Here is a 13,044-nt window from a genome sequence, read left to right as displayed (position 1 = left end):
TTATTTATAATAATAACTAACATTTTTATACAATCGTATAATATAATTACCTCGAATAACTTTTCAAACTGTACTTTGCTATACACTTATAATAACTATTATAGACATGACGTTTTCCTTGTTTAACGGTTTACTTTTTAATGGATTTAATAGGATGACGTTTATGTATGTGTCCCTGGATAATTTTAAGGACTGTTGCTTTACAACAGATAACCCAAAAAATTATGTAAAACTATGAACGACCCAGACTGTTTTTTTTATATAATGAACCATTTTCATTTTATATAAGATTTTAAATTAACATGGTTATTTTTATTACTACAAGTATTTAAAACTGGATATTAACCATGTTTTTTATTTTTATTTGATGGGGCTCAACACGCTTGAACACGGGATCGAGTGTCGAGTGCACGTAGGTAAAACAAATAAAACAAGGTACAATAGTAGGGGTGAAAGTGACAATGGTAGTGGTAACCAGTGTTTACGCAGCAAACGTACGAGAAAGGAGGTAGTCCGATATGGACAGTTCTAATTCCGTCAAAGTCTACCCGCAAACTTTAGTCATTTCAATAGTCAACAAGACATTCGTAAATAATGTCGAAGTATCAAGCTCCACCAAATAAAAATGAAAAACTTGTCGCCCGCGAATTCGCTCGAGTTTTTGGGGTTGTCAGCTGTTTGGCATAAAAAAATAGCCTGGAAAAATTCATCTAACTCGGTTCAATGGTTTGGTCTTAAAAGAGCAACAGACAGAGAGACAGAGTTAATTTCGCATTTATTATATTAGTACAGATATATTTCTTTAGTAAAGTTCAATTGTAAACGAATAGCCCATTCAAACATGTTTCTAAGGTTAATTATAATGATGATATTATATATAATCTCTAATGATATTATTTATATTTAATATGACGTAATAAAACGTATTGTGAATAGCTTTGTTTTCGAAATAAAAAAAACGTCCAATTAACTATTTTGTGTATAGCCTTGTTTAATCATATGATTAAAGTTTTTATACAATAACAAACTATTTACAACGAGTTAAATATTTATTTAAGATGACTGACTAATAAAATTATTGCTTTTTATGAATATTATATTCATTATCTAATAGTTGTTATGATACATTTTAATTACAACGATTACATATTTTACTTCACAACAAGTTGGATCGAAAATGATGTAGAAATGACAAGTTCATTTATGTACCAAATCAAGATGGCGGTTCCGATGCTGTCATTACGTTCTCTATAGAACATAGCAACATTTTTTTTTTGACATAGCAACATCGGAATCGGAATGGAATGTTTTTTTCAAAATTCGTTGTTGTAATATTAGATTTGTTAAACTGGATATTTTCTTTTATTAAATCAATTTATTAATGCTACCCGTAACATTATCAACGATATTTCATATAACCAAAGTATTTTTTTACTTAATCATAACAAATGAATAGTCCCCAAAGAAAATATTCAAGTAATTTTTATACATTTAAAGTTGAGGACTTATTGCTTCTATCACACGAACGACGCTGTGCCCGTGTCTTTCCAACAGCTGAAACAGCAAGGGAGAGCACACATGAGCGTGTTTTTAAACGCGTCTCGAAAGTCGCGGTTAAAATACGCGTATATTAACGGGTTCAATGCGGAGTTGAAGTAACCGATCCAGAATAAAACCCCGACGACCACCGACGGCGTATCACACGGCTCGCCGCAGACGTTTGTTGTTACGTACCTGTGAAGAAATTATTATTATTATTATTGTATATATGGAAATGAAAATAAATCAAACAAATGAATTCATGATTACAAGTAATAATTCAAAGGGTTGTTTGTTATGAGAAATAAAACGGCGCATATTGTGTAACTAGTTAACGCCTACTTTACAATGCATAATTGTTTTTTTTGCTAAATTTATATTTACAGTACAATTATTACGAGATATATTTTTTTTATTAATCTTTAAAAATACAAATATTGATAAAAATGTTTAGTTTTAAATAATATGATGACTGGTGGTAGGGCTTTTTGCAAGCCAGTCTGGCTAATTCATCAGTCACTCGTCAGATATTCTGAATTTATGAATAAAGTTAGCATGTACTCTACTGCCAAAAAGGTTGCTGTTTGGCTTAGTACATGCACATGGGACATAACATCTTAGGTCCAAAGGTTTGTGTCACATTGACAATGTAAAGAGTGGTTAATATTTCTTACATCGTCAATTCCTATGGGCGGTGGTGACCACTTAACATCTGGTGGCTCAACTGCTTGTCCACCTACATTGTTTACATAAAAACACATGTACAACATGATGTCATATCACTATGAGAATGATCTATTCTGAATAATTGTTGACATCAAGGCAGGATGTCTTACATACATATATAATTGTATATAACATAACATTCTTGGTAGAATCTGAATTCCGAACCGGTAGTAGCTTCACTTATACTCATATAGTTTTTAAATGACATTTAAAAGTGCTTGTAAAAGCCTAATTGAATTAAGTGTATTTTGATTTTGATCTCTAAATTAAATTATATAGAAAAATTTAAATGAAGCTTTTATGAAAAATAAGTACGGTCTCCTTTTAAACACAGCGCATAGGGATTCCGGCGCGTAAATAACGTATATTCGAAATGTTTGAAACTGTCACATAAACAATCGCATTATGGCACGGCGAGCCTGATTTTAGCGTTAGGTTCCAATCGACGTTTCGAGAGCATGTGTCTGGCGTATTTCAATGCATATCTCAGCAGCGAACGACGTATCGCTGATAGTCAATAAAAAGCACTCGTGAGGCACACTGGCAAGTATCCTTTATTTATGTCTGATTATATATCAATTTTAGTAGTTCCTTTTAAGCGAACTATTGTCATGGAACCACTATTTCTGTCTGATTGGAAAATGCTATGCTATGTTAGGTTAATGTTGGTGATCGAGGAAGATTAAAATAGTAAGCCTAGAATGTCATTGACTCTTAATAATGGTTCGAATTTTGTTATTTTATATTGACGCTAGGCACGATCTTTACGCTGCAGTGGTTCGAAATAACTAGAGTAGTGGCCGACGCATTTGAACGCTGCTACGACGTCAATATGCCAACGTCAGCGTTCGAAAACGACCACACGCTTTAATAGAATATTAACATTTTAAATTGTGTTCTATAAAAGTGCCTGTAATATTTATATCGGAAAGGCATAAACTACTACATGCTTAATAGATTTAATTTTATAAATAATGCTATCTCGAATTTAATTGAACGAAGTTCTTTTTACGCAGCTTACAGTAGAGTGTACTGGCAAAAATCGTCACGTCAACCGATCAAATCCGACCGACCCAGGCGACTTTAACTTATCTTTCTTTCTTTTTTGTTTATTATTGATATATTATTTAAAGAAAGAATGAAATGTTTATTTAGGACAGGGCACAACTATAAAAAGTATAAAAAATAAAAACAAAAATAAAAAATGTATTTCTTAAACTACAAATAAATACATCAAAACTATATATAAAAAAGATTTTAATTCAAACGTGATTTTTAATAACAATTTTATTTCGTAGTATTTAATTTATAACCTTAACATTATTCGTTTATTTCATTGTGTCAATTATGTCATACATAATATATCGAGCATAATAAGCAAGAGCAACTTCATTCTAAACACCTATCGACACAATACATATAATTTTCTATATACATTTGATTGACGTGTACGTACGTGTACCCGTTCAATTGAAATCTATAAATTCGTATACTTGTTGCGTTACTTACCAAAGAAAAAATGGTAGCCAGCACAATAAGAATGCGCCGACAATAATGCCCAGTGTGCGGGCAGCTTTATGCTCAGCACGCCACGACTTGCCCGCCGCCCGTAACGATGCACCTGGTGGGAATTAATTTCGAATATTTAATCTTTTAGCGCCGTGAACTTTTAAAAGTTAAGAAGAAAAATAAAACAAGTTTCTTTTTATCCGGTATAAGATAAAATTATGTTATATCATCTTAGTCCAAGTTCTAGAATGATCCATTTTTTATTTGTGTTTCTTAAACGTAGTTTACCCAAAGATTTGATGAATCCCATTGTGAGCAAGTAGGGGTGCGTTAGGGAGTTGAACGACACCTTCTTGAGCTATAAGTCAATATTATATGACGCATGGCCGTCACATAATATTGACTACCGAGATGACCCAGTGGTTAGAACGCGTGCATCTTAACCAATGATTTCGGGTTAAAACCCAGGCAGGCACCACTGAATTTTCATATGCTTTATTTGTGTTGCTGCTAATGCTAAAAAAAATGTGACGCATAATTTTCGCCTTTGCTGTATCTTATCTTTACTTTTATTTATTTTTTATTTTAGTATCTACAAGCAGCAACACAGCTTAAGTTAATACTATATATATATATATATATAAATAATAAAAATATTATATATAAACGATATATATATATATATATTTCGCAATGTAAATGTCTATCTCAAATCGTATCGAAAAGAGTCGTATATTCCAGACGGATAATTTTATACCGTTTTAGTAAACTTTGAAACATTTACGAGTATTTGTCTGATAATGCCATTACTGAGCCAACATGGCATTTTGCTTAAAATACGTTATATTTAACCGAAGAGCTTCAAGTCTAATCCGAACATCAGTGATACTTCTCCAAGTTTTAATGAGCTTAATTTGTGTTAATAATTCTTGTTATCATTTATAATTCAAAATTGTTGAATGAATTTCTGCCACATTTAGTTTATATTACGCCCACATACTTTTTTTTTTTATTTCAATGTAAAAACGCTTTTCTCCCACGCGAAATCGGGGGGTATGTCGGACTAGCTGGTGCCGAGAACGCTTAGTGCTCTTCAGTTCATCGGAATACCGTCTAAAAAAGCAGCGGCTCCTACTCCATCTCTTCGGGGGCCATCACAGGATCCGCAATGGCCCGAGAGCTGGCCCACCTTTGCAAAGCCAACAAGATTTGGACCACTTGATAGAATAACCGAACTTTCTCTTAGATAAGAGGCCTTTGTCCTGTAGCGAGTCATTCGTAGGCATTTACTATGGTAATAATTTGACACACTAGACGTTCAGATTTTCCGCAATTTTTTGTCAAGGTCAAATTAATAACTAACTGTATCTCTAGATCGAATATTAATGCAACAGCTTGTGTCACAGAAATAAAAAACTCTGTCGATCACATATACTATCGCTCGAATAGCGAGATTGTCAATACATATGTAAATTGAAATGGGATGCAGTTTTACGACTCCATACAGAGATATATGTACACTCATATTTGCTAGATTCTGATTTCCGTGTGCATTGTATTTTTGTCTCAAATGCCAATCACCAATCACCAATAATTTCTTGTATTTTTATTCTTTTTTGTATTTTGTTTTTTTCTTGTTATGTTTGAGAACTTATTATATTGTATATAGTATTTATATTATATTATTTTTTTGATATCTATTATGTGTATTTTATTTTTACATTTATTTAATAGTTTAATGTTATTTTATTTATTAATATCACCTATCTCATATCCTTTGAGTTATCACCTATCGTTGGTTGCCTGGAAGATGTCGCTAAGCGATAAGGTCGTATAATTTTATGCTACTTTTGTTAAGGCTGTTTTCAAGTTTCTTTTTTTGGTGTACAATAAAGTAGTTGTTTTAGTTGCTTTTCAATAACCTTAAACAGATTTTTGAAATATTTCATTCTCTTTATAAATAAAATTTTTCATCTGATTTTTATGGAATATAAATCCTTTTTAGTATAAATTACTCTATACAAATACGTGAGGTTTGTAATTTTAGCGGGATTTTCATTACTTATTTTATTCAATATGCTAACTATTCTTTATAAGAAATATATTTTGATAAGTTTATTTAGCGGCGATCAATAAATAAATATCAGATCGATAGTAGCTATCTTGTTAAAATCCTTGCTGGTATGGTAACTTGTATGTAAGCGTTATGTTGCTTTAACGCTTTCTTATAAAATTTAAAGCTACAGTGCGTTATATGTAGCGCTAATCATTCTCGTTGTGGCATTGTTAGGCGGACAGATAGAACTTACTTGATAGTCACCAATGTCTGTAGCCATTAGCGCCGTAAATAATTAACCATTCCTTACATCGCCAATGTACCACCAACCTCGGGAACGATGACGAAAAACTTCGAAGTACAATTTATATAATTGATTTTGTCATTGAAAATATAAAAATATCAGTTTAATGAATTTATATACGTCCTTAATCTTTGCAGGTCTCGAAAAACATAAAAGAAGATATAAATCAAAAATATTTTCTCAAAGGGAATCCATATTTTATGTTAGATAAAAATATGCCTAGTATCGGATTGGGTTGATCCATTTCCAACTTTACGATAAGATGTTAAAGTCGAATTTTGGTCGCAAGTTATCCTTCAAGGGTAAAGATTGAAAAGTCAGAATATTGGTATTCATTTGGTCGGATAGAATCAGTTTGACAGTTTCTGTAATCCAAGCGTAGCCTACAAACTTTGTTTTATATCTAATAATGTCTTACCGTCTTACTCGGAAAGACTCTCCATTTATGATTTATAAATAAAATAAATATTGGACAACATCACATACATTACTCTGATCCCAATGTAAGTACCTAAAGCACTTGTGTTATGGAAATCAGAAGTAACGACGGTACCACAAACACCCAGACCCAAGACAACATAGAAAACTAATGAACTTTTTCTACATCGACTCGGCCGGGACCTCGGAGTGGCGTACCCATGAAAACCGGTGTACACACTACTCGACCACGGAGGTCATCATTTGGAATATTTGGTTTATTTTAACGACAGTGAAATGATATAAACGGGTAGACCTTTTGCAATATTTTATTGTCTAACATCAATAATCCGTATTGTTAACTTCCGTCGAGCCAAGATGGCCCAGTGGTTAGGACGCGTGCATCTTAACCGATGATTGCGGGTTCAAACGCAGGCAAGCACCACTGAATTTTTATGTGCTTAATTTGTGCTTATAATTCAACTCGTGCTCGGCGGTGAAGGAAAGCATCGTGAGGTAACCTGCATGTGTCCAATTTGAACGCAATTCTGCCACATGTGTATCAATCAACCCATTGGAGCAGCGTGGTGGAATATGCTCCAAAATGGGGGTTGCCGTGTGCAGTGCTCTCAGGGCCATCTTAAATAGGAAACGTGAGGCTCCTACCTCACGCTTCATCGGCCCCAGGGTCACGTCTTATTTTTTAAGCCCTGGGCTGTGGGAGGGCCAAGACTACGCCTTCGACGTCTCCTCCCTCATTTTTATATTTCAAGCCAACCAATTTTTTACTCGGCTTGAAAGTTACCAAATACCTACACACCACATATCCCGCCAAACAGCAATACTTAGTATCGTTGTATTGCAGTTTGAAGGATGAGTAAGTCAGTGTAACTACAGGCACAAGGGAGATAAAATCTTAGTTCCCAAGGTTGATTGCACATAAATTGGTGATATGAGTAATGATTAATATTGCTTTAAGTATCAATATCTCAAAGCAATAACAATAAGTTCCTATTTGTACGCCTACCCAAGACATAAAAATATAGCATATATCTGGTTTCAAATAGATCCACATGAATGTAATAGATTCGGACGTTGCATTGTTTTCAACTAGTGTTGCATATCAATAGACTATCAATAGTTAAGGTGTTAGCGATAGTATCGATAGCTCCCCATGAGCAATAATATCGATAGTCCAAAACAATCGATACCATCGATAGTAGCAATAGTATCGCTACTACCAATAGTATTGCTTACAGAGAGCTAGCGATACTATCGATAGTATTGATCGAAACGATACTATCGATAGTACTATCAATATCCTGAATAGTTTTCGAGGTCAACTATTGACAGTTCGGCAACGCTGTTTTCAACTATACGCACTACTAATCAACGCTACACTGGACAAATAAGGTACTGGTTTGTAAATTCGTCTGAACTGTTGCGAAAATTTATAAGCTACAGTGGTTCGATGCTACTAACTTATATGCAAAGATACGTTTCAGATTTTGTCCTTATTCGATCATTCCTCATCAAAATTAATTTCAGCTTAATCGAAACTGAGTACTAAATGAAAACTAAATTTACTTATTTATATCGATTTGAAAAGATTTCGGTTATATTCCATCCAGTTTTGAAAGAACCGCAACTGGATCGTTGCATTTGTGGAATAGGTACTCCGCTAAACGGCGACGTTTCGATTCGACTCGATAGCCATAAACTGATAATTTGTTTTTAGAGTTGGGTTCTAATTTTGTTCCCTGCTTGGGAGCCCAAGCAGGGATTTCGGGTCGCTGAAAATCTGACGCGCTCAATAAAATTTTCTTTTTCATTTTCAACCCTTACGTGCGACCATCCCTATCATGAAAACAATCAGATTAATATACGTAATTTTTTTAAAATACCTAAGACATGGATGATATCAATATCTGACGCGCTCGAGTATGTCCATACAAAAAATACTGTCCATACAACAGTATTTTTTTACATTTTCAAAACTACAGTATTTTTTTATTATATTTTATAGTAGCTTCCATTTCCAATGAAAAAGTGACATTTTTTAATTTATATCAACTAAGCTTCGCGGTCCAATATGTCTCGGTGACGCTCTTTATTTATTATCCACCATGTTATCTGCATTGTCAAGATTAATTGATTTGAATATACTCGTAGATCGAAAGAGTCTGTGACAATCATTGTATAGACACGAGGAGGAAAGGTAAACTGAGCACGGTATTCGTTTCTATAAGATCAAGATCCCACAGCTATTTTTAACTTAGCCTATTAAAAAATTTAAAGCTCGTATCAAAAAAAAAAAAAAAATGATAAATAAGGCATATTACTCAAATATCTTGCCGATTCTTGTCGGTAGAATCTACTTTCCAAGTAGCTTTAAATTTTATCCAATAGTATAACATGACGGTTCAAAAGTGCCTTTATGAGCTGTCATGAAGAATATTTTGATTTTAATTTAAAGACTCCGATTTAGTTTTACTCAGATTCTTCATACAGCTTACGAGTTGATTATGATAAGACTATGATTTAATGTGCTGTCAAGCCACAAGAATGGCTCATGAAAAAAACAATACGACCATGTAGCTCCAGAAAATTCTAAACAAAAACGTTTTGGACGCCTTTGTCTCAAGAACGACGATCTGAGAGTTATACCGTTGTCATCTTTACTACAGGCTTATGACTCACTCGTTTATGGAGCCATTAGTGCATATTATTTTCTGTGTCAGCTTCTGATCTAACCTAAGAGTTGCTTAGTAAAATTTTAAGTCTGTGTTTTTTGTAATTTACACTTGTTTAATATAATACAGTTTTAAGTGCTGCTCGATTAACTTAGTTAGCCCAAGTTATCAAATAATTATAATAACGAAAGATAAGTTTGTTCAGCACACATACATATATCTTTAACATATCGATTTGATATACGATTTAATATATTGAAGACATATGTGTTCTTAATTTGTTTCTATGTTTAGTGGTCAAGGAAAACCATATAATTATGTCAAATTTGAAGGAAATTCTACCACATGTGTATTCACCAACCGACATTAGAGTAGCGTGGTGGAACAAGCATCAAATTTTCTCCAGAATAGAGAGGAGGCCATAAATACATACAGGCTTTTAGTATTGAAATTAAATTAATTTACGATTAATTGCAAATAAAATATACAATTATACATTGACAAAGTATGATAATATCAAAGTGGCATTGTATTAGGTAAAACATGCAGGATAAAGGCCATAATCGGCAGTGAGAGGTGTTGGAAGGATATGGTCTCATGGTACCGCTGGTTTTTGAGTAGCGATTTAAGCGCTGGTACCCACATACTCCCACAACATGTGGCGGAAACGCGTAAAGGCGTCTTTCGAGGCGAATTGCAAAATATGTGTGAAAGGGACAATAAAGTAAGACTACATTTACTAAAGAGATAACAATCAACCGTGTAACTGTACGCCAACAAGTATCAAAGAGATATTTATCTGATATTAAAATGTCAGGGATTTGTTCTCGTCACGGCTCGATGTTCAACTGTTATCTTTATTCATAATCTTTCATTACTTACTGAATGTGTGTTACTGTAACAGCGGGATCTCCGATAATTTTCAGATCTATCGAAATGTTGAAATAAAGATAAATTGTATAAAAGAGGTTTTAGCCTTTTAATTTTTGATAATGGCCTTCATGTATTTTTTAAGAGTTTTGTGAATTTTACAATCTTTATTGATTTCGAAGTGGTTTAGTTTAGGTAGGTTTCTTGGTGCTTTTTGCAAGCATATCTAAGCGTGTACCACCCTATACAGTTCGAAGGGTGAGTGGTCAGTGAAATTAAAGGCACGAGAGATATATTAAGAACTCGGCTCCTAAAGTTGGTGGCACTTTGGTGTTGTACGGATTGTTTAATATTTCTTACAGAGCTATAATATGTCTATGGGCGATGGTGATCGCTTGCCATCAAGTGGCCCATTTGCTGATCAACCTACTCTTATTATAATAAAAAAGGATGCTCTTAAATTACTTTATTATTTAAAATAATGTGAGTATGGTTTAAAAAAGTCTTAAGAAATATTGACGATAAAATATTTACCTTGAGAATTCAGCTCTGTTGCTGCTTTTGCTAATTCTCTATTTGCCACTGCTGATGTACAGCTTGGCCTCCATCCAGGAGGTGGCTGTCCACTTGATGATCTCTTGTTGGAGCCTCCAGAACAATATCCAGAACTAGCTGTATCACAACTTATATTTACTGATTTTCTCGGACTGGCCTCCTTACTAGGACAAATGTCACCCAAAGCCATCACAACTTCTCCGCCAAACTCTGTTTCCTCTGGACCAACCTCCGTAAAGGTGCTGTAGTTTGGACTTATATCTGATGGTCTTCTATCAGGGTGTAGATAATGAGAATGATGTGCACTGTGCGACGTATGTTTCATATGGACAGAATTGAGCAAAATATTTGATGAAGTCCTTGTCAGCGCTTCTCTTTGCCTAATAGCTTCTCTAAAAATCTTACAATACATTGATATCATGACGATACTTGGTATCCAAAACGAAACACTTGACGATATTAAGGCGTATATCATATTCGTTTTGAACATACATACATCTGGATGCGCTTTTCGTAATTGACGATGCTGTTCTGTTGTGTACCATCCCATAAATATGGGAACAAAGCTTATGAATGCTGGCCAAAGCCAGACGTTTGCCAGCATAAAACAGACTGTTCTGTGCGTCATAGTCACCGGATATTCTAATGGTCGGACTATTGCATAATATCTATCAACGGATATGCAGCATAAGTGTAGGATGGAGGCGCTTGAGAAATACACGTCGAGGGAATTGAAGATATCACAGACGAGTGGCCCAAAGAGCCAAGTGTCAGTTAGTTCAGCACTAGCGTTGAAAGTCATGGCGCACAAAGCGACCAGCATATCAGCAACTGCAAGACTGACGACGTAGTAGTTAGTGATAACTCGAAGCTTGCGATGACGGTGGACAGATATGATTACGAGAGCATTTCCAAGAAGTGCCCCAAGGATGATTGTGATAAAGACGAGCCCCTTGAGAATGAGGGAAATTGTGTGCCAGGTTTCGGGCGCGGCAGGCGGCAGCGTTGAGTGGAGCTCATGGAGTAACGCTGGCTCCGTGCCGCGCCCGCGTGCGTCTACCTCCCCTCGAAGAGCGCCATCTGTCGACAACACAGAAAATTAATGAAATTGTAACTATTATGTAACTTATTATGTACATTTCACTTAATTAAGTTTTTTTTTAGATTCACAAATGAGCCACCTGATGGTAAGTGGTCACCATCACCCAAATACATTGGTGCTCAACCTCTTGAACTAAGTTTTTCTCTCACCCTTAAAACTGGAACACAAAAATACAATACAAGTATTGCTGTTTTCCGGTAGAATATTATCTGGCGAAGGAGTAGAACCTACCCTGCCGTATTTTACAATTACCTACTCTATCACCAAGTGAGCATTTTTATAGAGCCCTAAATAGTACCAAATTAATTTAAAAAGTTACATAAAATTTTCATAAGTGTAAATAAACATTATACGGACGTCTAGAGTTTCATAAAACGGTAAATAATAAGATACTTATAAAATAACTCACAAAGGAAACTCAAATTTCATGTAGAGCAAGTTTTAATGAGGGTCTCCGGGGGAATGTAGACACTCATCAAAATGGTCTTGGGTTTATGCATAAGAAAAATTATAACGATACAGACTTAGAGCTTCTTAATTTAGTATCATTTTTAATTTGTCCTCATGTTACTAAAAGTTTTAATTGAAATTGGTTTTATTTTATTTGTTTATTGCATACACTGTAAAAATAAAATGAGTTTCTAAGTAATGTTATTTAATTGGGAAATGAATCTTCATAATGAATTGCTTAACTCTATCGATACAGACAGTAAATTGAACGATACATAATTTATCATTTAACATTTTTTTTTTATTTCATGAGAATATTTAAGCATAAATTTTTATATAAAGGTCGCAATGTCTTTGTTTCCTGAAAAAAAATCCACGTGTAAAATAATATACACGAATTGAAATTACTCTTTTGAAAAAATTGTTTCCATTAATTGTAACTTCTGTCTGTCCACACGTTCATTATAAAGACATTATGCTAGACTCGCTTGAAGCCTATGTTAGGCTTATCGTAATGACATAATTATATTTTGTATACCCTTTCAGCGTATGTTTTCAAGCCTTTTTATAAAGCTCAAAATATGCAAAAAAGTTATTTTGTAATAGATAAATATGTTATACTGGTTCAAAACAAAATTCGTTTTTTTTTTTTTTTTTTAATTTATAATGTAATATTAGTTTGCTATAAATATGTTTAAAGTATGAGCTTGGCTTTATAAAAACATGACACAATGAATTCTAATAAAAAAATTGCGAAATTATTTTAGATCATGTTAAACTTTTCTGGTCCTTAGAGCCGGATTTGCATATTTTTTCACCTACA

At 34.0% G+C, this 13,044-nt stretch overlaps 1 protein-coding gene across 1 annotated transcript; it reads right to left on the bottom strand.

The window, feature by feature from the left end:
• Positions 1-1,517: 1,517 nt before the first annotated feature.
• Positions 1,518-11,742, bottom strand: LOC125073080 (octopamine receptor beta-3R-like). Its single transcript, XM_047683769.1, has 3 exons — positions 10,649-11,742; positions 3,775-3,886; positions 1,518-1,734 (listed from the first exon to the last, which is right to left on the bottom strand). The coding sequence occupies exons 1-3, from the start codon at positions 11,490-11,492 to the stop codon at positions 1,518-1,520; spliced, it is 1,173 nt and encodes a 390-aa protein (XP_047539725.1). The 5' UTR covers positions 11,493-11,742.
• Positions 11,743-13,044: the final 1,302 nt, after the last annotated feature.

This window comes from Vanessa atalanta, chromosome 23, assembly GCF_905147765.1.
Source record: "Vanessa atalanta chromosome 23, ilVanAtal1.2, whole genome shotgun sequence".
Lineage (NCBI taxonomy): Eukaryota > Metazoa > Arthropoda > Insecta > Lepidoptera > Nymphalidae > Vanessa > Vanessa atalanta.
Note: the sequence above shows the minus strand (reverse complement) of the source record. Positions and strands in the feature narration are given on the sequence as shown.

Excerpts from the sequence above, each read along its gene's own strand:
- LOC125073080 (XM_047683769.1), bottom strand. The coding sequence starts at position 11,492 with ATGCTGGTCGCTTTGTGCGCCATGACTTTCAACGCTAGTGCTGAACTA. Across the intron at positions 3,887-10,648 it reads AACAGAGCTGAATTCTCAAG|GTGCATCGTTACGGGCGGCG; the intron begins GTAAATATTTTA and ends AATTCCCACCAG. Across the intron at positions 1,735-3,774 it reads TGGCTACCATTTTTTCTTTG|GTACGTAACAACAAACGTCT; the intron begins GTAAGTAACGCA and ends ATTTCTTCACAG.